Source organism: Oculina patagonica, chromosome 12 (assembly GCF_052425735.1).
Source record: "Oculina patagonica isolate OP01 chromosome 12, crgOcupat, whole genome shotgun sequence".
NCBI classification, from domain to species: Eukaryota; Metazoa; Cnidaria; class Anthozoa; order Scleractinia; family Oculinidae; genus Oculina; species Oculina patagonica.
Genome location: NC_135769.1, coordinates 20,251,329 through 20,278,386, shown reverse-complemented (window position 1 = coordinate 20,278,386; position 27,058 = coordinate 20,251,329). Strand labels below are relative to the sequence as shown.

The window sequence follows — 27,058 nt, the reverse complement described above, 5'->3', positions numbered from 1 at the left end:
CGATTGGATGCCGGTGTTTTCGAGGCGAGAATTTTGATGGTTTAGCGTCAGTTCCAGCTTGAATTAGACAAGGTCGCGACCGCCGGCGGTAAAGCTGCCTGCCTTGTTCTCTCTCTCTCTCTCTTCTAACGATCGCTAAATGATCTCGCAAAATAAACGTCTTAAAGGGCTCGGGGCGGCAAAAAAAAAACACGACACAAGACACATTCAGCATTTCATCTTAACTTTTATTGAATCATTTAGAGTAAATTTTATATTTTGTAGTAAATCGAAGCCGACGTAATGTTTCTCTATATATCTTCTATATGCGCCATTGATTTCATCATGACCTTATGTCAACAATTATTAACCACGAACACATAGGGTGGTCTGCCTGTGGCATGATTTAAAAATAGTAAAAAACTGTTGCCACTGACTAAAATTTAAAAGTGGACGTTTCGGTTAAAAATTACTAAAACCTTCTTCAGCGCAAGTTCAAATGGCGTCCAGATGTAAATAACATGTTTTTAGAAAGGCGAGAATCTACTAGGGATTGGCCAGGATTTTGTACATTTCAGGAATGTACACGTGTTCGTTGATCGAGTAAGGTTCACTGCTTCCAAAAACAGTCTGCGTGACCACTGAGAACAGTGGTCCACAACAATGTAAACGTTATCGATCGTTGTAGTCCAAACGAAAGGCGATAACGCATTAGTGTAGACGGGGCCTCAGTTTGGGGTTTCCTCGATCGTCATAAGGAGCAGTTCACGAAACCGAGGTTCGTTGAATTGGAGTTCCCTATTTTGGGTTCGGTTGAACATGAACTGAAACACACATTTTACTATAACTTTGGCCGAGCTGAAGAACATTGTTCGTTATACCGGGGACTTCCTTATAATAAGGAGTTTGTTATATTTCCACTGTAATGCAATAAAAACACCTATTGACAGTTGCCTGTTGCATCTAAGCAGAAACTGCAGAATGTATTTATGACAGTCAGAAAAGAGAATTAGTATTCAGATCATTGGAGTGAAGGTTAAAATGTGCAAATGAGAATAAACAGCAAAGAAAAGGTCGAAAAAGGATTGGATTTAGGTCCTTAATAATGATTATCAATTGAATCACGCCTTAAAACATATTTAATTTAATCTAAAAAGAGTGAAAGTTTCAAAAACTGGACAGTACACCGATTCTGCAGAGTACCCTTATGCCCGTCGACCAGAAGTGAGGTATAATAATATAGTGGTTGGCCCTCTAAACCAACCCCAAAGTCAGAAACAACAATGTTCTTAACGGCATTGGTAACGAAGACGTTTTTCTTATCGCGTAAATTGTTAAGACGTTCAAAGTGATGACGGTATAAAGTAGAAAATTGTTAAAGACGCAGTTAGCGATGAAAGTCGAATAGAAGTTGTCGACTTCGGAAGATGCAAAAAATGCTGCACGAACACTTCACAAGATGACTTCTTCATTGTTGCGATTCAACCTTCTTTAGGGCACTCAGCGTTTGGAAGAAGTTATGCTTTCTTATGGCTACAACAGGTGTCCATCGCCTGAATTTATTTCTTTCTCTATATGGTGATCCTAGATAGAGGCATCAATGTAATATTTCTCTGTTGGTAATCCCTGAAGAAGGAAACTGCAATTTATGTCCCGGCAGACGCCCTGTCACGGCTAAAACAGTGATCAACAAGGCGTGCGCGTTCCGCACTTTTAACTTTCATTTTCCTGGTTATATATTCGTGTCCTATATACACCAAATGGAGAAAACTCATAAAAATCTCACCACCATATATGGAACTACACGTCATTTGAAGTCATTAGACGTAACATTACATCACTAAACGTCACTAGACATGTAAAACACTGCGAGGAAACTGGTTTTAATTTACAAAAGCGAACAAAGGTTAGCTTCACATTTTTTTGTATTCAAGTACATATTTGAGAAGAAAAATAAGCGATAGGAAAATAGAACGACGTTTCGATGACGCCATGTCATCATTATCAAGTTAAAATTATAATACGGAGTTCATGCTTATATAGTGATCTAGGGTGTGATAATATATTAGCATATTAAGATTTTAAATAAACAGTTTAGCACGCACAGAATCTGATTGCGTGTTAAGTTTCGGCTTTATGTTTCTAATAAAGAGCATTGCGTAAATTAAACAGTCCAACTTCGTGCGGCATTTCTTTAAAACAGAAAACTGGTCTTGAACATTGTAGACTTGCAGCTGGTGGTCTTCTTTTACGTGTCGGCCAATCGCAGAATATTTATGTTCAGCGATGCGTTGAAAAAGATGTCGGGATGTGAACCCAACATAATCTGCATCACACAGATTACATGCGAATTTGTAGACAACGCAATGCTGATTTATAGGGGGAGGCTTGGCTTCTACCACTTTGATGTCATCCATAATTTTCTTGCTTGTAAACACAGGCTGCTGGTCGCTTCCGATTTTCTTGTTGAGGTCGTTAAGATTGCGCCGTAAAGCGTCAGCCGATTTCTGATCTTTAAACGGCAAAATAATTCTGATGGGCTTGTCTTGCTGGATTTCTTCCGGTGGTCTTGCTTGATCTTGTGTGCGAATAAAGCTGTTGATACTTTAATTTGAGAAACATTGATCTTAAGTTGTTGCATTCATTGGCAAAAACATCTGGGGAGGATGAGAGACGTTGTGCACGAATAAGCATTGTTTTCAAGAGTGAGTTTTTGTACTTATTGTCAACGTGACTTTGATAGTGCAGTAAGAGGCCTTTGTTTGTCAACAAACAAAGGCTTCTTACTGCACTATCAAAGTCACGTCGACAATAAGTACAAAAACTCACTCTTGAAAACAATGCTTATTCGTGCACAACGTCTCTCATCCTCCCCAGATGTTTTTGCCAATGAATGCAACAACTTAAGATCAATGTTTCTCAAATTAAAGTATCCTACCCGCTTAATTGAATCAACCATCAACAGCTTTATTCGCACACAAGATCAAGCAAGACCACCGGAAGAAATCCAGCAAGACAAGCCCATCAGAATTATTTTGCCGTTTAAAGATCAGAAATCGGCTGACGCTTTACGGCGCAATCTTAAGCCTGGTTCTCATATGATCGTCCCGATCGTCTCTGTCGCTTCTGTCGCTTCAAAAAGTTTGCTTGCTCCAATCACCTCAGACCTTGCAAACGACAGAAGCGACAGAGACGATCGGGGCGATCATATGAGAACCAGCCTTTAACGACCTCAACAAGAAAATCGGAAGCGACCTGCAGCCTGTGTTTACAAGCAAGAAAATTATGGATGACATCAAAGTGGTAGAAGCCAAGCCTCCCCTTATAAATCAGCATTGCGTTGTCTACAAATTCGCATGTAATCTGTGTGATGCAGATTATGTTGGGTTCACATCCCGACATCTTTTTCAACGCATCGCTGAACATAAATATTCTGCGATTGGCCGACACTTAAAAGAAGACCACCAGCTGCAAGTCTACAATGTATCCTAGTCAACCATGATACTTTGCGCGTATCAAGAGCCTAATCCGCCATTTTAAATGCCATCTAATTTCGAGTGTTTTCAATTGTGGCCGACAATCCAAGCGCATCCTCGCGTACGCAGTATATTCACATCTTAAACTACCATCAAAGTCTTAAGTAATTATCTGTGCTTCATTTCGAGCGTTTATTTAATTGGTTTCTTTTAATTTGCCGTTAAAATATTCGTTTGTAAGTAGGATGCCCGACGTCATCTCGCGTTCCAAAGCGTGGTCGGCCGAAACTTTCGCGACAATCAACGTTCGACCTCTGGAATCAAAAGCAAGATAGCCTTGGCATCAAAGGGCTCAGTTATAGCCAGTTTGTAGGAATACGACCCTTGTTTTATTCTTGCAAGCCGATTTTTAGTTCCACATTTGCATATACATGTGCATATGTTATAGCACTTAAGCGCGGCACTTCGAGCAGGACAACCAGCAGATTTAGCCGTTCTCTTTCGACTCCACGTAATCTTGCAGAAACAAATCTTACAAAGGAAAAAGGAATACGAATACTCTATAACGTAAGAAAAGATTTTGAACAGTAAGCTTAGAGAAAATTATTTCATTCCTCAGCACTCGAACGGAGTCCGCCAAAGAGCAAAGAAGCAAGTATTCTAATTGAAGCGATCGCTTCTCTGCTGTCATTTTGCACTGCGCGTCTGACAACAGACGAACCATAAATATCTGTGCTTCAAGATGGCCCCGGAGATCAAGATTCTTTGATATTTATTAGGCTGTTACCATCTTCGATGTTCATTCCTTACATTCTGGCAGATCATTTAAAGTTGATTCGAGGGAAAACTTTCGCGCGTTGTCAAATTTTGTCGCGGTCTGTTGACTTTGTACGCGCGTCACATGTAATCTGAAACAAGACTCCCCGCAGTTGCCCGAATATAAACAATAATAGGGGCGTGGCTGACAAATGACGCACGAAGTTGGACTGTTTAATTTACGAAATGCTCTTTATTAGAAACATAAAGCCGAAACTTAACACGCAATCAGATTCTGTGCGTGCTAAACTGTTTATTTAAAATCTTAATATGCTAATATATTATCACACCCTAGATCACTATATAAGCATGAACTCCGTATTATAATTTTAACTTGATAATGATGACATGGCGTCATCGAAACGTCGTTCTATTTTCCTATCGCTTATTTTTCTTCTCAAATGTTTCACAAAACATTTTGTTATTCGAAAAGTACATATTTATTTATTTATTTTTTCAGAATCGCAAAAATGCCGCTGACAGTGTAGCAAAAATTACTAAGCAATACATAAATTCATTTTAAATATTATGTTTTCACTTTCATATTACTCAGTTTTAATATGCTCTAGCTTGCCCTAGTTCAGACTGCTCGCGATATTTGTTATATAACAAACTGAAGGCTTCCATTGACTCTTTCCACTGAATATAGAGCCGGACTCCTGGCATTGCATGACCTCTCTTGTGCTTAGTGTGATGCGCGATTTCTGAGCCAAGACATGTTCCGCAGTATGTCCATGATTGCGCGGCGAATGTGTCTCATCTTCCAACAGTAAATTGCAGGGTTGAAAGACGAATTAAGACATACGAGAGTCAACGAGAAAAGCAAAACTCTCTTCAAAGCGATACTTGGGTGGTGGTTTGCAAGGGCGGCCCAATAGATAATGGTAGGCAAATAACAAACCAAATGCACGAGATATACGTAAAACGTACAGACTGCAGATTTTATGAGGCCAGCAAAATTTGCCATTTCGCCATTCTGTGCCACTTGCAGGGCCTGAATCTGATTCCTGTGTCGTCTTACGACCAAATAAATTCTAATATAAGCCACTGTTGTAAGAAAAAGACCAATAACAGTGTCAATGGAAACTAATACCGAGCGAATGTTGTACGGTACCCGCAACGGCATCGAAGAATATAATGCACTTATCGCCCATATTGAGATCACCACAGCAACAACACGCTTGTGAGTCACAAGTTCCTGATATCTGAGATGAAGATGAATAGCTAAAAACCTGTCTACACTTACAGCCACAACACCAAAGAACGAAGCTAAACTAAAGAACAGCCCAATGACGAAGAAAACCTTATAGGTGCTACAGCTGGGAAGGCTTTGCCGTAACCACGTGACCAGAAGTGAGGTGTAAAATGGTTGAACCAATAAACCAACACCAACATCAGAAACAGCAAGAATCAGGAGCAATGTTTTTAAAGTTTTCGGCAATGACGAAGTTTTTCTTATAACATGGATTGTTACAATGTTCAACATGATGGCGACAAAGGATAACAAATTGTTAAAGACACAATTAGCGATGTAAGTTGAATGAAGGTCTTCAACATCGGATATTTCTGGGTAGTACTGCAGCATCAATTCACAAGATGACTTATTCATGATATCAACTCAGGTTTCTTAAAGGCAGCAAGAGCTTGTCATATAAATTTACTTAGGAAGCTGAAGCTAAGATAGGTCCCTTACAGGGCGCCAGGAAGTACTTGGCAAAAATGATTCTTCTACCTTCTAAAGCGATATTCCTTAATTAAAGAAGTCAGTAAAGTATTCCAGTATTCTGGATGTTCGCCAAGAAAAAAAATCACGCTCTTTGTCAGCGAATCGAAAAAACGAAACTGTAGTACAGAATAGAATGAATTAAGTTAAATAATAATACCAGGAGCACTTTAAAAACTGTCAAAACCAAGACTGCTCTCGCGTCATTCTCCGTTTTATTAAACAATCGAGGGAGTTATCAGAAAAGGTCATTATATATATGTTAATGACCTGTAAACTTGGAAACGTCGGTCAAACAAGGTTAATCCCTACTTCGTCCTTTTTGTTGCGTCAGAAAATTACTAGTGTCAGGTTGCCCGGGTATTCCCGAACATTTGAGGATTAACAGAGGGAAAAATGTAATAAATGAATGAGAACTTAAGGTTAAAATGTAGCCGGTGGGAAATTAAGCGCGGGAAACGTCACGTAAAGCCAGATGATATCGATAGACTCAACTTATTTCTTTGGAAAGCACTTAGAATTGTCATTGAAATTGTTTAATAAATACAAACATTCTTAGCTCTTCGTTGCAGTTTGTTAAATTATTACGTGATGAAGGTGATAATTGTACACCGAGGAATAGATTTAAAATTCAAGGCACGTTCTTTCCCTCGTTCGTTCTTGTCGCCGGAAATTCGTTGTTTGCTTAAAAGTGAATTTTTGCTCTGTTGAAAAAGGGAGAAACTGCTCAGGTTTTTTAAAGGACATTATGGAAATGGAGTAAAATAAAATTAAATGAGAATTGAAGAAAATTCTAATAAGACCATTTGCACCTCACTGACAAAATAGAGAATTAAAGAAAACTGTTTATTAAACAAGCGATGAATTTGTTATATTTTGATAAGAAAAAATATTTTTATAATAGAACTTCGAAATGAAAATCAAAAGGCTTTGGGAGATTGATCGAAAATACGTTTTTACCTAATTATATATAAAAGTTGTAAACAGAAAGCATTTCACGGATTTTTTCTAAAATAGCTAAAAATATAGATAACATAACATAGGTATAATTAAATAGCATTTTATATTTTAATCGATGGAAAACCTGCAAACTTCTGTCAAACAAGTTTCTAGTTCCCCTTTTTGTTTGTTTCCGGTTTGGAAAAATGTAAAAAACAAATTAGGGCTGCTCAGAAGTAAAAATGATATGTAGCTTAAACGAACTCACGACTTACTGGTTTTGTTCTCACTTGACTAGCCGAGAAGATAACACGTTGGCTGTGATTGCTATGGTGCGAGTTACAAGAGTTTTGTTAGCCAATCACTAGGCTCCTTGAATGTAAGAAATTTCTCTAAGTTGGACTGGGGAAGTTGAGAGGTCACGTTCTAAGGACGCAAAATGACCGCGAGAAAGAGGCAATATACACAGCAATTTGTACATTAGGCCCAGACTCGTTCCCAGTCCCTACTTATTTGTTTCTAAAGGCGATAAAAAACTGAGGCGGAATAAGGCAAGGGTGGCGGGGCAGGCTGGGAAGGGCGAAGAAAAAGTAGGGTCGCTCCCCGATTTTCGTTCGGCCTTCCCTTGATGCAATGCGTTCTAGTCAAAACCGCCAAGGGAGCGACTGGGAACGAGTCTGCATTAGGCCTACACAGCAATACATATAAACATTTAGACTGGGCTGTGAAATCCGTTCTTCATTTTGGTTTTTCGCACTCATATGAATATTGCTTCCTGGGCGTTGCACCCTGGAGTGAAATAATTGCATTTTACTCCTTTGTATCAAAAGAAAACCCTAGGCAAAGAAACTATCCGATCTTAATATATACCACACAAGTAAATAGTGCTTTTCGCGCACGCTGATTGGTTAACTCGAAGGTTATTAGCATAGTACTATTCACCTCCACTTCGGTGAATAATTGTTAATTATCATTAAAAAACCCAAATAGGCCTTTTTCAAGAAGCCACTTAGCTAGAGGGGCCTGAAAGGGTAACATGGGATCTGAGATTTGCCTATTTTTTCACTTGGAAAATGGTATTTACGCCATAACTCAAAATGAAAAAGAATGAGAAAATTTGGTTCGCTTTTCCAAATAAAAAACAATTTTATTCACAGTGAGTGTTTTTTGTTTGATTATAAATAAAGTGTAAGACGAAAGCGCAGAACGTAAACGAGTTAGATTTGTTGTTCACTGTTTAGTCATGACAGCGTAAAAGACGATTAATTAGGACAGTTCTCTCCAAAGTCCAAAGGGATTATACAAAAAGCAGTATTTTCCCCTTTCGTTTGCTTACGCAAAATTTACCAAGCCCTTTCCCCGGCGAAATATTGCTCGAGAATACCAGAGGCCGGAAGCGTAGCTTTTATAACTTTCTGAAACAAAAAGTTTTTTAGCCACTGGTTTGTCAGCTTTTTACTGTTATGTGTTTACCCTCTATAAATAAAGTTGATTATTATTATTATTATTATTATTATTATTATTATTAAATGAAGAGGAACTACTTTGGGAAAACATTCTTTGACAGATGTTTTCAGACTTTGTCATCAATTATAATTGATTAACCTTTAAAAAAGCTTTTTTTAATTAAATGGTTCCGGGTTTGTTGTCAGGAAGGGAATTGTCATGAAATACTTCCTGGGTCAACGTTTTATTTGCAAAAACAAATTGCCTAAAATTGTTGCCTCAATCAATTAACTGATCTTCATTCGTTTGAGGTTCCGTATAATACCGTACCGAATATCAAATGTGCCAACACTTACAGATGTTTAGATTTTTTGTCTAATTAACCTGAACAATTTTCATTAAGACTTGGTTTTGTCATTTATTGCAGCGAGGTGGTGGCTTTATTAAAGTCTTTATTTGATTTGATTTTTATTGTGTTTCGTTCTGCTTATGTTTTTAAACATAGTCTAGAGGGCCCGAAAGGGGGGGGGGGGGGGGGGAGATGGGTGAAAATCTCATTTTTCAGCCCTAGATTTGCCAAAATCCCAGTCTCATTCCCATTGTTTTGTTTGTGATTCCATGTCCCAGTAACCCAAATTACTTATTTTCATCATGAAACTACCTTCGAAGTCAGTTTATAAGCAATTTGAATGTCTTCAGAGTATTATTTCGTCGGCCATATATAACTCAGATTAAAATACGCTTTCCTTAGACCTCATGCAGCCCGAGTACCGACTGCTTGTAGTCTTTGTAATATACAGAAGCTGTCTATCAGCAACAGTAACACTAAATATGGAGAATTCTGGCAGAGCATGGCTCGCCCTGCCGTTAGTTTGATGCGCGATTTCTGATCCAAGACATATTCCGCAGTATGTCCATGATAGCGTGTCGAATGTGTCTCATCTTCCAACAGTAAATTATAAGGTTCAAAGATGAATTAAGACAAAGAAGCGTAGTTGAGAAAAAATAAAATCTCTTCAAAGCGATATTTGCGCCATTGAATTTTTAAATGGCGACCAAACAGGTCACTTAAGGATAATAAGGAAGCAAAAACACGAGATAAACGTATGATATACCGACTGCAAATTTAACGAGGCTCGCAAAATTTGACATTTCGTCAGTCTGTGCTACTTGATGTACTTGCAGGGTCTGAATCTGATTTTTGTGCTGTCGAACGGCTATAATGATGTATAGAAATATGGTGCGAACATTGGGCGGAGCCCGCAACGGTATTAAAGAAGAAAATCCACACCCATATTGAGATCACTACAGCAACAACACGCTTGTGAGTCACAAGTTTCTGATATCTGAGATGAAGATAAATAGCTAAGAACCTGTCTACACTTACAGCCACAAAACCAGAGATCTAAGCAGTTGCAAGCAAAACCGAAAAATTAAGAAAAACCTTATATGTGCTACAGCTGGGAATGCTTTGTTGTGACCACTTAACCAGAAGTGAGATGTAAAATGGTTGAACCACGCAATAAAAAAACACCAACATCAGCATCAACATCATCATCGTATTTCTTGTATTTTTATTAATCGGGCGTGGCCGATTTATAGTTTACCCTTTGGTCGTCCTAGAGCGTAGTCTCCTGGCGCGGCCAAAAAGACGGGGATAGCTTGGGGTTGCTACAAAACCGCTACGGGTGACGCATACCGCAATGGTTTTCATTTTAGTTTTGACAGGAAATCGTTGCAGGCACACTTGGTCGACTTTTGGGTTAATGTGTAATCAGGTTGTGTTTTTTTGCTTCGGCGGAAGGACAGAGAAAAAAGCTTACGGGGCAAAGTACAGTATGGGGCCCAGTTCTCGGCCACTTTTGACGTAAACTTGTATTTCTTACCTCAGAAGAACCGCAGGAACTTGAGATTTCTCCCAGAGCTAGCTACATTGTTCAGCTTTTTGGTGTAAAGCTATCGACCGGTCAAAAATTAATTTGCCCGAGCAATAATAAAAATAAAAGCTCCATTTGTGGGCCCAGTTCTCGGCCACCTTGGCCCAGTTCTCGGCCACTAAAAAGCTTGTGCGTAATTATCTGTAAAAAAAATGCTCAATTAATTTTCACAGTCATAAAATCACTCTGTAAACCTATTTATGTTATATCGATCCCAAATTATTTTTATGAGGCTTTGTTTTACTTTAGAAAAGAAGGATTTTAACGCGCCTAGTTGCCTATGTGCAGGTTCTGGCAAAACCGCATTGTGTGACCCGTGCATTTAGATGGTTTATTTTGCAGTGAAAAGGTCTTGAAAGATTTAGGTGTTGTAGAAATAATAGACAAGAAAAGAGTCAGCTCAAAACATAGAGATAAGATTGAACTTTATTTTTAAAACATTTATTTATTTCATTCTGGCAGCAGCAGATGAAATTATATTAAAAACCAAGCGCTAAGCTGTGATAGCGAGCAGGGTGGCCGAGAACTGGCAAATACGCAAACGTCGCAAGAAAAAATTTCGAAGTAAATTAAGACCAAAAAATACAACGGTTCAACGAAAAGTTAACTAAAGCAGAAAGCTGAATTTTTCTACGTTTCACATGCCAAAAATTAGCTCGTATGGTGGGGGCTTTTGGATAAAATACGAATTTAACTACATCCATGGGCAAAGTACAGTATGGGGCCCAGTTCTCGGCCACTTTTGACGTAAACTTGTATTTCTTACCTCAGAAGAACCGCAGGAACTTGAAATTTCTCCCAGAGCTAGCTACATTGTTCAGCTTTTTGGTGTAAAGCTATCGACCGGTCAAAAATTAATTTGCCCGAGCAATAATAAAAATAAAAGCTCCATTTGTGGGCCCAGTTCTCGGCCACCTTGGTCCAGTTCTCGGCCACTAAAAAGCTTGTGCGTAATTATCTGTAAAAAAAATGCTCAATTAATTTTCACAGTCATAAAATCACTCTGTAAACCTATTTATGTTATATCGATCCCAAATTATTTTTATGAGGCTTTGTTTTACTTTAGAAAAGAAGGATTTTAACGCGCCTAGTTGCCTATGTGCAGGTTCTGGCAAAACCGCATTGTGTGACCCGTGCATTTAGATGGTTTATTTTGCAGTGAAAAGGTCTTGAAAGATTTAGGTGTTGTAGAAATAATAGACAAGACAAGAGTCAGCTCAAAACTTAGAGATAAGATTGAACTTTAGTTTTAAAACATTTATTTCTTTCATTCTGGCAGCAGCAGATGAAATTATATTAAAAACCAAGCGCTAAGCTGTGATAGCGAGCAGGGTGGCCGAGAACTGGCAAATACGCAAACGTCGCAAGAAAAAATTTCGAAGTAAATTAAGACCAAAAAATACAACGGTTCAACGAAAAGTTAACTAAAGCAGAAAGCTGAATTATTCTACGTTTCACACGCCAAAAAATAGCTCGTATGGTGGGGGCTTTTGGATAAAATACGAATTTAACTACATCCATGAATTTTAAGGAGCCGTAAACAAACAAATTTTTCGGGAATGCAAATTCACCTACCTCCGCGTAAACTCGACGTGTGAGCTTTCTATATCGAATTGAACGATCAAACTCAAGATACTTAAAGCACATGAATCAGTCTATCGTTTGAAGGAAATACCTTTTTCTTTTAATTCAACTGGAGTGTGAAAAAACGCGTTAAACACAAAGTGGCCGAGAACTGGACCCGGCCGAGAACTGGGCCCCATACTGTACTGATATTCACCATTGTGAAATTGCACTTACTTTGACAAGTTAAAGTTATTTTTGTAAATAAAAAAGGTAACGTCATTGATGTCACGCAGTGTTTTTTTTTAGCAAACTAGATGGTTTACTGGTTTTTGACTATGAATGGGGGTGTGATCTTGCGGTATATTTTTTGAGCCTGACTCCGCCGTAAAACTTTTTTTTTATTTAGCAAGAACTGTGTCGATTTTCATTTCTGAACAATTGGTCGTCAAGTCGTTTGTCACAAAGAGTAGAATGTTTGTACAGCATGTTTTGGAATTATTTTAGATTTGGTTAGTAAGACGCTTCTGAAGACCTGAGCAAAACATTGGGAATGTACAGTATTAATAGGAACTTGAATGGAATTTTTCACAAGTTGGATTAAGGTATCAACTGAAAAAAATGGACTTCAAAATGAGAACTTGGATTTTGTTGTAATTAAATTTTATCGCGGATTGGATGCATAATATCACGGCTTTGAAAGTCTTCAAATAATTAGAAAGGTTCCTTTCTTCCTTTTGATCTTATTGTTATTTTCATGTATTGATTATTCGAAAGTGGTTTTCGTTGATACGAAAAAAAAACGGGTTTTCACTGAATTGCTTGAAGTATTTTTAGACGTGATAATATTGGCTTAATCAAATTACATTGTGCACGAAATATTTGTTATTCTTTTGTCTTGAAACTTGAGGAAATTGAAATTTTTGTTTGACAGTAGTGTATGAAAGGCATTTTATAGAACTGAATAAAAAATAAGAAACATTGATAAAGGTTATTTCAAAGATTTATTTTGCCTGATTTTGAAGGGTTTCAGGAGTTTTAAAGAGTGCTGGTAAACGGCTGTATGTTGTTTGTGATTACGGATCTTATTTAGTTTCGAACGCTCTAATTTTTGAAAGGTTAAAACAGGTTAAAACCGGGCGGTTTCATGAGTTTTTTGGGTAGAAAGGTACGGTGGTGGTCAAAAAAAAAATGTTTAGAAAGGAATGACTGTAGTAGCACGTAAGTCGGAGGTTTGCGTGAGTCACGGGGTATAGTATGCGTGAGCTGGATTTCCGGCGTCATAACGGCATGTTTTGTTTACTGAAAGATACACTCGACGTTTAGTTAGCTTAGTCGGCTTGGGAAACTATTTTAAAAATGAATGTTGTAATAGTTAATTAATAGTAATCTAGAATTAACCCACTCTCGATTGGAGTCTGTTCTTGATTCGCGCTACCTTTTCGCCGCGAAGGAATTTTGTAAAATTTCGCTAGTGGAAAGAGGTACTGTAAGAACAGTATCAATAACTCAAAAGGAGGAACTTCTTTGTAGCTCTGAATTAAGACATATGATAAAATTTTAGAATAAGAAACTTTCGATATATGGTTTTCATATTGTTTTTGTCAATTTCCTTTTCTGGCAGATTTTTTGAGAATCAGCTTTTCTTTCGTGTGATGACAGACACAGGACAGAACGAGAGGTGGATGAGAAAGATGCCGAAGATGAATAGGCACCGAAAAACGACAAGAACCGTCAAGGACTTATCTTTAGAGGGCGGGGAGTTTTGGCATACTGTATTTCGAGGACTGGACTGGACTAGTAAAACGCGGACTAGTAAAACGGGGACTTGTAAAACGCGGACTAGTATAACGCGGACTAGTAAAACGCGGACTTGTAAAACGCGGACTAGTAAAACGCGGACTTGTAAAACGCGGACTTGTAAAAGGCGGACTAGTAAAACGCGGACTAGTAAAACGCGGACTTGTAAAACGCGGACTAGTAAAACGCGGACTTGTAAAACGCGGACTTGTAAAACGAGGGCTTGTTAAGCACGGACTTGTAGAACGCGGACTTGTAAAACAAGCGCTTGTAAATCGGATAAAACTAAACAGTTTAGCGAGCGAAACAATTTGTGTTTGAAGCTTTTGTGTGTTTCTTCGACGGCATATTTCTAGCTTTTTTGAGCACTCTATGGTCTGTTTTAGCGTGGAGATGTTTTTGCAGTATAGCACATGTTCGTTTTTCAAACCCCTACTAAAACAACGGGATTGATGCTATGAGTTGTGTGCATATGTTTCTTTCTTTCCACTACTTGACGTCTGTTGAATGCAGTCGTTTGTATTGCTCGCACGAGGTAGAACGGGGCCCGTCCAGAAATCAACAGTCAATGGTAAATAAAGGTGACGGGCCTACACGACTCCTACGTTCGTGACATTAGAATATTTGCCGTTAAATGTTTAAATTCGGTCTTTCGACCTTATTTGCCTCTGACTTCTTTCTGAGGGTACTGTTTTAATTTGGGGGCAGTATGTGGTAAATAAAGGTGACGGGCCTACACGACTCCTACGTTCGTGACATTAGAACATTTGCCGTTATATGTTCAAATTCGGTCTTTCGACCTTATTTGCTTCTGACTTCTTTCTGAGGTTACTATTTTTTTGAGACATTATGTATTGAAGAGAGCCGTAAGATGATTGTGGCCAAGGAAGTGTCTAGAGGCGTTTTACAAGTCCGCGTTTTACTAGTCCGCGTTTTACTAGTCCGCGTTTTACTAGTCCAGTCCAGTCCAGTCCACGAAATACAGTATGCCGGGGAGTTTTAGTATAAACAAAAACGTCTGCAAGTCCCAAAACACGAAGTCTTTCTATGCAGGCTGAATTCTTTTTTGGTTAAACCGGCGGTCATGTAGGTCTACAGAGATGCATATGAAAATTCGTAGCTGAGCAGCAATTAGTGAGGGGTATTTCAGGGATCTCTCGGAATTTTTGGCGCGTGGGATCAGCGATTAGAATCTGAGACGCCCATGGTGGGGGATGGAGGTAGGGGATGAATTGGGCCTAAAAAGAGTCACGTTTGATAACAATTAAGAGGTGGGGGGCGGGAGATAGAGACGAGGTCTGGGACCGAATAGTCATGTTCCGACAACTTGTGCCCAGAACAGGTGGTTTATTTTGCGGGCGCGTGAAGCGCGATACAGCGAGGTGTGCGAGGGCGAGCGTGAAGCGCGGAAAACTTGCAATGCGATCAAGTTACGATTTCATAAAGCCTTCATCAATTGCTATTACAGTAATGGTATGAAACAAATGTTCAATCATTCATCAATAAGTTGTGATCATTTTCTTGACAATAGTAGTTCCCCGGTAAACAGTAGTAGTACTGTCCCATCAAAGTGCAATGGCTGGAAAATACCGAAAAGCACACGACCTTCAGGTGAAACCGCACCTTACAGTATTACCAATACACTGCACTTTGCTAAGTCTTAAAACTTTACATTTTCTAGTCGTCTACTTCAATCGTTTATTTGTATTGTGTGAAATACATTTATAAATTGAAACCATCATGTCATTAAGTAATAATGCAATCTCGACAACGTTCTAGATATTATATTATGCACACTAATACAGCTCATGCAAGCCCTGTGACTTACACAAACACAGTCGGACTGAGTGCTACTTAAGAGTGTGTCCATAAGAGGACCAGGTAACAGGTGATACAGCCCATATCACCGATTTTGCCCAAACTTAGCATAAATGTTGGGTATGGTGAGCTATTTACTGTGGCAAAACATCAACTCAAAATATTTTATTCCCTTCAAGTTATGGCACCTTTTGAAAAAATGGCCATTTTTCACTAATTTATGCATATTTAATTAGCTGACTTTGATTGACCAGTTCCACAAGAAAAAAATACTTCTGAAAATAAAATTCACTGCGTTATATTCTGTGGTTATTAGGCTTTAAGTACAATAATTCCTTTCAACCGTCTGATTTGATTTCTTCTCCTCAAACGGTCTTTTGGAAGGTACACATTTCGTACTGTTGGAAATAGCCTTTAACTAGTGCCCAATATCTCCCATGAGCAACAACTTATATACATTATTCTTACATGGGTAATGAAATCCATCATTAAACTTCACAAAAATGCCACAAAATGTCTGGGGACTTCAATATTTTATTAGTATTGAGGAACTAAACACACGTGACTTAACGATTTCTTGCTATTTCATCAAAATTCACCGAAACACAGAAGCCATTTATTTGCCTCAATTTGGCATAAAATCGGTACGAAATAGCTAATCAAGCATAAATCTATAGATAACAATCAAAATATTGGCGAAGATTGGCAGTTAGGGCATTTTTCGGAGCGTTTTCAGAGCCATATAATTCGGCAATGTTGTGATAGGTAATGTAAAAATAGCAGCGAAAGATTTTCTTCAAAAGCTCGCTCAATTCAACATTTAGGCACATCAAAGTTAAGAAACAAGAAAGTAATACTACATACATGCCACTTATCGACACACAGATGCTTTCTTTTGAAGAATTTGTTCTTCCTCGCTGCACTTCGATCCTTCGATCGATCTCAATTGACATGTACTGTTGCTTTGAGGGGCGATGAACTTAGCCAATACATCGTGGTTCATTCTTCGTGAAAGTTGTAAACAGGTTGTCAATAAAGTCATTCAAAGAGCTGTTCAAAGTTCACGGAAGGACACTTGTCTCAGCCAGTTTGCATGAAATAAATTTAACTGGAAAATAAACAGCCGCCATGTTGTATTTCTACCTTTGAGCCTGCCGTTTCAGTCAGCGGTACGGGCGTTCACTGGGGCAAGTACGTAGTGTAGTCATCATATAGTTGTTTGACTAAATCCTATATAGGGATATTCATAGAAGGGATACATAGCCTAGGCTTACACAGCTATACACGCCTATACATAGCCCAACACAGCTATACACAGCTATACACACTCGTGTTTATTTGCTTTTCCTCCGCAAATGTTTGTTTTCGTCGGAATAAGTAGCGCATGGCGTTATCTACCCTCTGAACAACCGGGGCTTGATCTTAGCCTTATAAGTAGTGTGCGTTTCTTGTAAAAGTGAGAATTTTTTTCAACTTCTCCATTGAATTTTTTTGATAAATAGTTGAAGAGAAATACACTGGATGCAGTGTAATGTATACGATGCAATCGGTTTTGATGCTCTGAAATTGAGCTCTGAAATGTCGGAAACCATTAAATAATCAGAGCAAGTTTTTCCATCTTATATCAGGTTAAAACTAGTATGTTTATTGTTTTTTTTTTGTTGTTTCTGTCTTTTTTAGGAGGTGGGGGAGGGGGTGAATATGGACATTCGAAGAAATGGCGGTCAGGTTGTTAGCCTGGCCTGTGTACATCTATTCCTTCTGTTCAAATCGTCTATATTATATTACACTTTGCTAGCTAGGAGACTGAATTTGTACTCACTCTCTTTTTCGGGATTCCACAAAGTTCTCCATCTGTCCATTTACCGATAAACGTCATTACTGCAGTTTTGTTTTAGAAAAGGGCTTTTATGGGGACAAATTTTTCCTCTTGAATGCCCACATTGCAAGTGACGAATTGCGGCTTCAAATGATAATTTTCTTCATCACCGACTCAATTTAAGTGGCTATGTGAGTTACAAAGACGCAAATGCAGACTTTTGTAGAGTGCTTAAACCCCGCATTAAAACTAATTATAAAATGTCCGAGTTATTGCGCGCGCTGTGATTGGTCAGTTTGAATTCATTATAGCTCAATAAAGCACGCTGCATACGTCACGCGCGTGCTTTATCGAGTTATAATGCACGCTGCTTACGTCACGAGTTTTAGCGCGCGCAATTTCTTTAACATTTCATAAAAGAAATAAAAAACTTTCTCCTCGTGCATTGTTGAGTTATATAAGCACTTGGGAATTTTTAAGAACACTCGAGAAGTGCGAGAAGCACTCGGCTGCGCCTCGTGCTTCTCTATGCACTTCTCTCGTGTTCTTAAAAATTCCCGCGTGCTTATATAACTCAACAATGCACTCGGGTGCGTTTTTTATTTCTTTAACAAATTTATTGCAAGACTAGGACTATGCAAGACGGCCAAACTTATTAGCTAATGTTTCAACCAGCACAGGTAGTCTTCTGACTTTTTCGAGGTCAACGCGAGGGAAACCCGTTTTATTCTTTGTTGTTTTCTCTCTCTACATTCACACCTTTATAGATATATGTATATATTTGCTGCGCCATATAGACTGCGTCGCTAAAGGCATTTCGTACGTGAATACTTTGTTCAGTTCAGCACAGACGCTCCCCCAACTAAAGCACTTGCGCAAGAAACGATTACAAAACCTACCTCGCTATCCACCGTATAGTGATTTATCCCGTGGTAAATGTTATTCTCCAATTTTGCTGAGTTATTCATTTTTCCCCATTCATGCCCCAGGGGTAGGGGAATTTGGTCAAAAAATGTAATCGTTATGCGCGGTATTAATCACTATTTCCGCCAGGGGAGGGGAATTTGAACAAGCTATAAAAAAAATACAAATGTCTGAAAAGTAACTGGGAGACGTTGACATTTTGATTTGTTTAACTGTGTAGCGTCTTTTATGCTAAAAATAATTGTTTATGCTCCAAAATGACGCTAAATGGCGGTATAAAACTGCTCCGACGTTTCGGCAATACTGCCTTCTTCAGGGTGCCACCCCAAAAAAGGCAGTATTGCCGAGACGTCGGAGCAGTTTAATACCGCCATTTAGCGTCATTTTGGAACATAAACAATTATTTTGATTTGGTTGTCGTGCATGCCGACCGTTGAACAGAAAAATCAAGAACTCTGTTTCGGTGAAAGTCAAATGGAACAGTTTTTTTTTCTGGAAAATCTCTTCGGAAATTGACGGAACGTCAGAAATTTAATTACCATTTGTAAGGTTTCCCAGTTCTAGTCTCCCATCCTTCAAGTCTCCCAACAACGGAAAGAAATAACAGGAAACTGAGCTACAAATGGTAAGCGACATCTATTTCGGTTAGTTTGCTAATTTTGGAAAGAAGCCTTTCCATTTTTCAGTGGTCATTCCAACCGGTTCTCTCCAACAAATGGTAAGCACCCTAGAGTTCGTTCAGCATCACATTGCGGCAAACACGTCAAGCTGTAGCGGAGGAAATTGTTTTCCCTACGACAATTTGAAAATATTCTCATTTTCATCACAAACGCATCCAACGAACACTCGCGGAAGAAAAGCAAATGATCGCGCGTGTGGTCACGCGTGATGGACGCGTGATACCCAGTGAACGGCCGTACCGCTGACTGAAACGGCAGGCTCAAAGGTAGAAATTCAACATGGCGGCTGTTTATTTTCCAGTTAAATTTATTTCATGCAAACTGGCTGAGACAAGTGTCCTTCCGTGAACTTTGAACAGCTCTTTGAATGACTTTATTGACAACCTGTTTACAACTTTCACGAAGAATGAACCACGATGTATTGGCTAAGTTCATCGCCCCTCAAAGCAACAGTACATGTCAATTGAGATCGATCGAAGGATCGAAGTGCAGCGAGGAAGAACAAATTCTTCAAAAGAAAGCATCTGTGTGTCGATAAGTGGCATGTATGTAGTATTACTTTCTTGTTTCTTAACTTTGATGTGCCTAAATGTTGAATTGAGCGAGCTTTTGAAGAAAATCTTTCGCTGCTATTTTTACATTTGCTATCACAACATTGCCGAATTATATGGCTCTGAAAACGCTCCGAAAAATGTCCCAACTGCCTTTTCTTCGCCAATATTTTGATTGTTATCTATAGATTTATGCTTGATTAGCTATTTCGTACCGATTTTATGCCAAATTGAGGCAAATAAATGGCTTCTGTGTTTCGGTGAATTTTGATGAAATAGCAAGAAATCGTTAAGTCACGTGTGTTTAGTTCCTCAATACTAATAAAATATTGAAGTCCCCAGACATTTTGTGGCATTTTTGTGAAGTTTAATGATGGATTTCATTACCCATGTAAGAATAATGTATATAAGTTGTTGCTCATGGGAGATATTGGGCACTAGTTAAAGGCTATTTCCAACTGTACGAAATGTGTACCTTCCAAAAGACCGTTTGAGGAGAAGAAATCAAATCAGACGGTTGAAGTGAATTATTGTACTTAAAGCCTAATAACCACAGAATATAACGCAGTGAATTTTATTTTCAGAAGTCTTTTTTTCTTGTGGAACTGGTCAATCAAAGTCAGCTAATTAAATATGCATAAATTAGTGAAAAATGGCCATTTTTTCAAAAGGTGCCATAACTTGAAGGGAATAAAATATTTTGAGTTAATGTTTTGCCACAGTAAATAGCTCACCATACCAAACATTTATGCTAAGTTTGGGCGAAATCGGTGATATGAGCTGTATCACTTGTTACCTGGTTCTGCCCTGTTCTCTCACGGGCACACTCTTAAGTAACTGCTTCGTGGTTTCTGCTGTACTGAACCCTGCCTTCCAAGGCAAAGCGCCCGATTTTAAGCTTCTCAAGCTTCTTAATGTTCTTGTTCGTAATATTTCATAGTTTTAGTTTATCCATAGTTTTAAAGATGATTTCCAGTCCGTACTGCGCAGACTCGGGCTTTGTTTACGTTTTTGTTTTGAATTCGTTGAAACGTTACACTTCGGTGACAGCATACATGACGTTTTTTAGTCCGCCATTACAGTTCGTTTCGTTCAAGAAGTTCCGATGAGCTAAAACGTCGGTTTGAAATAGCGTCAAGGTTCTTCTACGCGTTATTATTTGTTCTGCAAGGATATCTGGCGTTAATAATGAAGAAAAAGGTAAGTTTGTCGCGGAATTTTTAGTTTTGCTTGTAAACATTCCCTTCGTTTGGGCTCACATAAACATTGCAGCCGAGATTGCGCAGTACGGACTGGAATTCATCTTTAATATTCGTATTGTTCTGAGTATTTTTATATTTTATTGTAAATAATTATTGAGGGCCACTGGTTTGTTAGTGTTTTTATGCTATTTTAGTGCTACCCTCGTTAAATAAAGACTTTACCTTACCTTACCTTACCTTAACAGCAAGACTCAGGAGCAGTGGATTGTAACAATGTTCAACACGATAGCGGTAAAGCATAGACAATTTTTAAATACACAATTTACAATAAACGTCTAGTGGAGATCTTTTAAAATATTCTGATATTCTGGGGGTAGAACTGCGGCAACAGTTCACAAATATAACTGACAGGATAAAATTAAAGACAAATAAAACAAAACTTTAACAAAGCCACCATGAAAATGGATAAATGATGAAAAGATGATGGAGACGACGGACGCCATTGAAGGTAATGGGTTCGGATATAAAAACGTCAGATAGGAAACATTTCATGACAATTTTCATTTTTACAATGACAAATGAAAAAACCGGAAACCTTTATTTAAAAAGCGTTTTAAAAGGTTTATCGAAGGCAAAGCCTGAAAACATCTGTCAAAAAAGCTTTCCCGAGGTAGTTCCTCCTCAGTTTTTGCTGTTTTCCAGGGTTGTGCCATGTTACCGGCCTCGGGTTATCTCGAGCGTTGTAATAAAGGGATCGAAATTGGTGTGCGGATTGTGTATATATGGGGTAACTTAATTCCTAATGCTGTTATTTATTTTTAATTTTCTTCGGAATCACAAAAATGTTACTGGACTCAATGTTTTAGAAATCAAGCTAAGCTACATAAATCCCTTCCTAGTATATATATTTTTCAGTATTATATTACTTAGTTTTAGAACGCTCTTATTTGACATGCTGCTGTCCGAGCTCAGACTACTCCCGATCCTTGTTACATAAAGAAATCGTTTATAAGCAAAAGCATCTTCGAATGTGAGGAATCATGGTATAGTATGGCCGGTCCTGCGATTAGTGTGATGCGCGATTTCTGAACCAAGACATGTTCCGCAGTATGTCCATGATAGCGTGTCGAATGTGTCTCATCTTCCAACAGTAAATTACAGGGTTCAAAGATGAATTAAGAAATACAGGCGTAAAAGAGAAAATAAAAAATCTCTTCAAAGCGATACTCGGGCCTAGTATTTTAAGGGAGGCCAAGCTGATAAAGTATGGCAAATAACAAGCTAAAAATACGAGATATACGTAGAATATTCCGACTGCAAATTTAATTAGGCTCGAAAAATTTGCCATTTCGTCAGTCGGTGCTACTTGTTGTACTTGCAGGGCCTGAATCTGATTCTTGTGGCGTCGGACGGCTAAATAAATCCTGATGTAAACCAGTGTTGTAACAACAACAAAAACAAATCCAATAATAAATACAATAAGGCCCTTAACATCGAACGAAACCCACACCATTAACAAAGAAAGAAATGCACTAAACACCCATATTGAGATCACTACAGCAACAACACGCTTGTGAGTCACAAGTTCCTGATATCTGAGATGAAGATGAATAGCTAAGAACCTGTCTACACTTACAGCCACAACACCAAAGAACGAAGCTGTGGACAAACAATTTGCAATGACACTAAAAACCTTATACGTGCTACAGCCAGGATCGTTTTGTTGTAACCACATGACCAGAAGTGCGGTATAAAATGGTTGAGTCAATAAACCGACACCAACATCAGAAACAGCAAGACTCAGGAGCAATGTTTTTAAACTCTTTGACAACGACGAAGTTTTTCTTATCGCGTGGATTGTTACAATGTTCAACATAATGGCGGTATAGCATAGAAAACTGTTGAAGACACAATTAGCAATATACGTCGATTTGAGGTCCTCAAATTCTGACATTCTGGGGTAGTACTGCAGCAACAGTTCACAAAATGATTTCTTCGTCATATTGGCTTCAGGTTCCTTATATTAACACACCACGCGTATCACATAAACATTGCTTCCGTTCTAAGAGCCACAGACAATCAAACTAGATCACTTTGGCTGATTTAAATGGTTCCTTAACATGTTAAAGTGATGATTCTCAGGAAGCGAAGGTAGTAAAGTATTCCAAAACCCTCTCTTTCAGATTCTTTTGTCAACAGGAAATATATAATTTAAATTTATACGCGGGTCTTGAACCTTCCGGCTTATACCTAATTTCAATGAAACCAAGAAGTAAATGTCACTGGTGTGAGTGTCAGGTTCTTTAAACAAGCAAATGTTTGTGAAAACCTAAAGAGCTGTTTAGAACAGTTAAGCCTGATTTTCAAAAGCGAAGCAAGCATAAGCGCAAGGATAACAGCTCTTATTCCACCGTGAAAACAGCTACGACGCAAGCAAAAGCACAAGCGCATTGCATTTTGATGCTTGTGCTTGTATTTGCGGCAAGCACAAGCACAAGGGTCATTTTTTTTCGCGCGATTGCGCTTGTGCTTGCGTTGCAGTAAAAACCAGGCTTTAGCGGTGATTTTTCACATTTCAGACATTGTTAATAATGAGATATGCGTTATAAAATACTTCCGATTGAAGATGCTTAGCTAAATGCTATAAGTAAGAAAGTGTTTATGAAAACTTCATGGATGTTCATTTTATTTTGTCAATGAGCCAAAACAAACAACTTTTTTTAAATGTCGCTTAATATGTTAATCGATGTGGCACCTGCAAACGGCTACGAGTCAGTTTCATGTGCCGTGTAGCAAGATCCACTGCTAAGTGTGGCTGGGAGCTTTGCCGGCTGTCATGTAATGTCTAAGTAAATTAAGGGTGTTTGCCAGGAAATCTTACGCAGTGTTTATTAAAAAAGGCAAAACTGCTTAGGTCTTTTCAAAGACATAAGAGAATGGAAATATTGACAGGCAATAGAATAAGACTAGTAATTAGTCCATCAGCACCTCAAAAACTGTCAATAACAAGACTTAATAAAAACTGCTCGCGTGATTCTTTCCGCCGAAAATTCGGTATTTGTGTAGAAATGATTCGCCGTCTTTTGTCCTCATGCAGCTCATGTTCAGACTGCTCACAGAAGGTTTTTATCAGCAACGACAACACTGAATGTGGAGCCGGAATCCTGGCATAGCATGGCCGGCCCTGTGATTAGTGTGATGCGTGATAGCGTGTCGAATGTGTCTCATCTTCCAAACAGTAAATTACAGGGTTTAAAGTTGAATTAAGAAAAACGAAATTCACTGAAAAAAGCAAAAGTTTCTGCAAAGCAATACTCGGACCGTAGATTTGGCGGGCGGCAAAACAGATAAAGATTGGCAAATAACAACGATGGCAAAATCTGCCATCTCGTCAGTCTGTGCTTCTTGTTGTACTTGCATGGCCTAAATCTGATTCTTGTTGCGTCGCACCGCTAAATAAATCCTGATGTAAACCAGTGTTGTAAGAACGAGACCAACAACATCACCGATGCAGACAGATAGCGTGCGAGTATCAGGCGGTATCCACAACGCCATCAAAGACAAAAACGGACTTATCACCCATATTGAGATCACCACAGCAACAACACGTTTGTGAGTCACAAGTTCCTGATATCTGAGATGAAGATATCAACCTAAGAACCTGTCTACAGTTATCTTCACAATAGTAAAGAACGAAGCTACAGAAAACAAGACCACAAGGATGTCAAAAGCCTTAGACGTGTTACAGTCAGTAATGTTTCGTTGTATCCCGTCGACTAGAAGTGAGGTTTATAATGGTTGGCCCACTAAACCAACCCCAACATCAGAAACAGCAAGACTGAGAAGCAATGTTCTTAACGGCATTGGTAACGAAAACGTTTTTCTTATTGCGTGGATTGTTAAAATGTTCAACGTGATGGCGGTAGAAGATAGAAAATTGTTAAAGACGCAGTTGGCGATGGAAGTCGAATAAAAGTCAGTGTAAACTTTGGAAGATGCAAAAAAGTGCTCTGCGAACACTTCACAAGAGGACATCTCCGTTATAGCGATTCAACCTTCTTTAGTGCACTCAGCGTTTGTCTTGCCGAAGAAATTTTGCCGCTTTTTTTAGGGCTACAACAGATGCCTCTTGCATAAAAATTTTCCTGTCTTCTATGTGATGGTCCAAGGTGAAGGCATCAACATCCCAGTAGTCACTCTTTCTACTGGGTGTTTGCTGTGAAAACGTTTTGCTTGTTGTTGAAAAAGACGACAGCGCTTAGGTCTTATACTGGATTTCCACTGACGCGTAATTTTTTACGTGCGTTTACGTGCGTGAAAAATTTGAGAGGTAATGTATGAACGACTTGCGTAAACGTGTACCCAAGTCGTGCATTGTCTTTAAAATTTTTCACGCACGTAAACGCACGTAAAAAAATTACGCGTCAGTGGAAATCCACTTTTATATTGAAATAAAGACAAAAGAAAATTAAACGAGAAAAAATATGACTTGTTTAAGACCATTAGTCCAGAGCGTCAATAACTGTCACTGAAAAAGACTTAATAAACTGCTCGACGTGCTAGCGTGGGTTTTGAACTTTCTAATAATTCACATGACTGATTAGATTAATATTGAGAAGTAAATGTCACCGGCGTGAGTGTCAAGGTTATTAAACAAGCCAGTATTAAAAAAACCCACTAACAGACTGTTTTGAAATTAGACATTTCAGACGTAGTAAAAGAGATATCGGTGAGAATATACCGCTGAATGAAGTTCGTTAGTTTTATTCTTGAACAAAAATATACTGAGTAGTCGTTCATTCATTATTTTGAAAGACTCAAAACAAAACAAAAATGTCTTTAAAAGTCGCTTAGTATGCCAATCAATGATACACCTGCATGATGCTACTCAAAACACCGACAGGTCCGACAGCGCTCTATTGGCAAGTGTTGTTAGGAGTGTTTGTTTTGAGCAGTAGTGCATTGTTAAAGTTACTAAGCTTTCGGGTGTTTCAGTGCCGAGAAATAATTTGCACTGCTTATTAAAGAAAAGACAAAGCTGCTTAGGTCTTCTCATAGGCACAACAGAATGGAATAAAATTGAAATAGAATAGAAAAAAATTACAACATCACCATTTGTATGTCAATTAATGAGAAAACAATAACTATTAAAACCGCTCGTGTCATTCTCAGGTTTGTTTACCAACCAAAAATCGTTTTATAGATATGCTAATGGGGTAACCTGGGGGCCAGGTCTACTCGCCTAAAAGAGAAACTACAAGCTCAGTACAGTAAACTCAATGCCAAAGTGAAGCGATCAGCTAGAGCAGACAAAAGAAGATTTGTTGAGGACCTCGCAACAGAAGCAAAGGCTGCTGTCCAGAAACAGGAGCAAAGCACAGTTTACAGAATCACCAAGCAAATATGTGGAGGTCAACGGAGAGGGAAATAGCACCTATCTGCAGCAAGCAAGGGGCATTACTAACAACTGAGAAGGAACAGGAGGAGCGATAGGCAGAACACTTTCAGGAGGTACTTAACAAGGAGGTCCCAGAGAAGCCAGCTGCTGCTCAGGATGCTGAGGAAGACCTTGACATCAGCATTGAACCACCCACTAAAGAAGAGATTGTGGAAGCCATTAAAGATCTCAAGAATGGTAAAGCACCTGGGCAGGACCAGCTTAATGCTGAGCTCTTTAAATGTCATCCAGAGCTTGCAGCAGAGATATTACTCCCACTCTTTGCTAAGGTGTGGAATGGTGAGGGGATACCAAGTGACTGGAGCAAAGGAGTCATCATACCAATTCCTAAGAAAGGCACACTGTCTGACTGTAATAATTGGCGGGGTATCACTATTTTATCCTTACCAAGTAAGATCTTTTGTAAGGTTATTGCGAATCGTCTTTCTTTGGCGGTCAATGAAGTGCTGCGACAGGAACAAGCCGGTTTTAGAAAAGGCCGAGGCTGCGCAGAACAAATCTTCTCCTTGAGAAACATCATTGAACAGTGTCATAAATGACAGAGGGGACTGTACATCAATTTTATCGATTTTCAGAAGGCTTTCGATAGCGTGCACAGGGACAGTTTATGGAGTATCCTCAGGGCGTATGGCATACCTGCACACATTGTCCGAGTGATAAAGCAATTCTACACTGACTTTTGTTGCTCGGTTGGAGGCTCTGACCTGAGCTTCCATGTCAAATCGGGTGTTCGACAGGGATGCGTTATGTCAGCGCTACTGTTTAACATTGTCATCGATTGGGTGCTGTCTCGAGCTACTGGAAGACAGAAGGAGAGGAATACGCTGGACGCTATCAACTGTCCTGGAGGACCTGGATTATGCCGATGACATTGCTTTGCTGTCCCATTCATTCAGTGACATGCAGGAGAAAACTGAGCGGCTTAAC

At 38.9% G+C, this 27,058-nt stretch overlaps 2 protein-coding genes across 2 annotated transcripts; both read right to left on the bottom strand.

Moving 5' to 3' along the window:
* Nucleotides 1–4,956: 4,956 nt before the first annotated feature.
* LOC144632537 (adenosine receptor A3-like) lies at nucleotides 4,957–5,880 on the bottom strand. Its single transcript, XM_078491205.1, has one exon. The coding sequence runs from the start codon at nucleotides 5,878–5,880 to the stop codon at nucleotides 4,957–4,959; it is 924 nt and encodes a 307-aa protein (XP_078347331.1).
* A 15,859-nt stretch (nucleotides 5,881–21,739) lies between these two features.
* On the bottom strand, nucleotides 21,740–22,675 carry LOC144633033 (melanocortin receptor 3-like). Its single transcript, XM_078491805.1, has one exon. The coding sequence runs from the start codon at nucleotides 22,673–22,675 to the stop codon at nucleotides 21,740–21,742; it is 936 nt and encodes a 311-aa protein (XP_078347931.1).
* Between the last annotated feature and the right edge of the window lie 4,383 nt (nucleotides 22,676–27,058).

Bases quoted from the DNA above. Each gene is read 5' to 3' on its own strand.
- LOC144632537 (XM_078491205.1), bottom strand. From the start codon at position 5,880: ATGAATAAGTCATCTTGTGAATTGATGCTGCAGTACTACCCAGAAATA.
- LOC144633033 (XM_078491805.1), bottom strand. From the start codon at position 22,675: ATGACGAAGAAATCATTTTGTGAACTGTTGCTGCAGTACTACCCCAGA.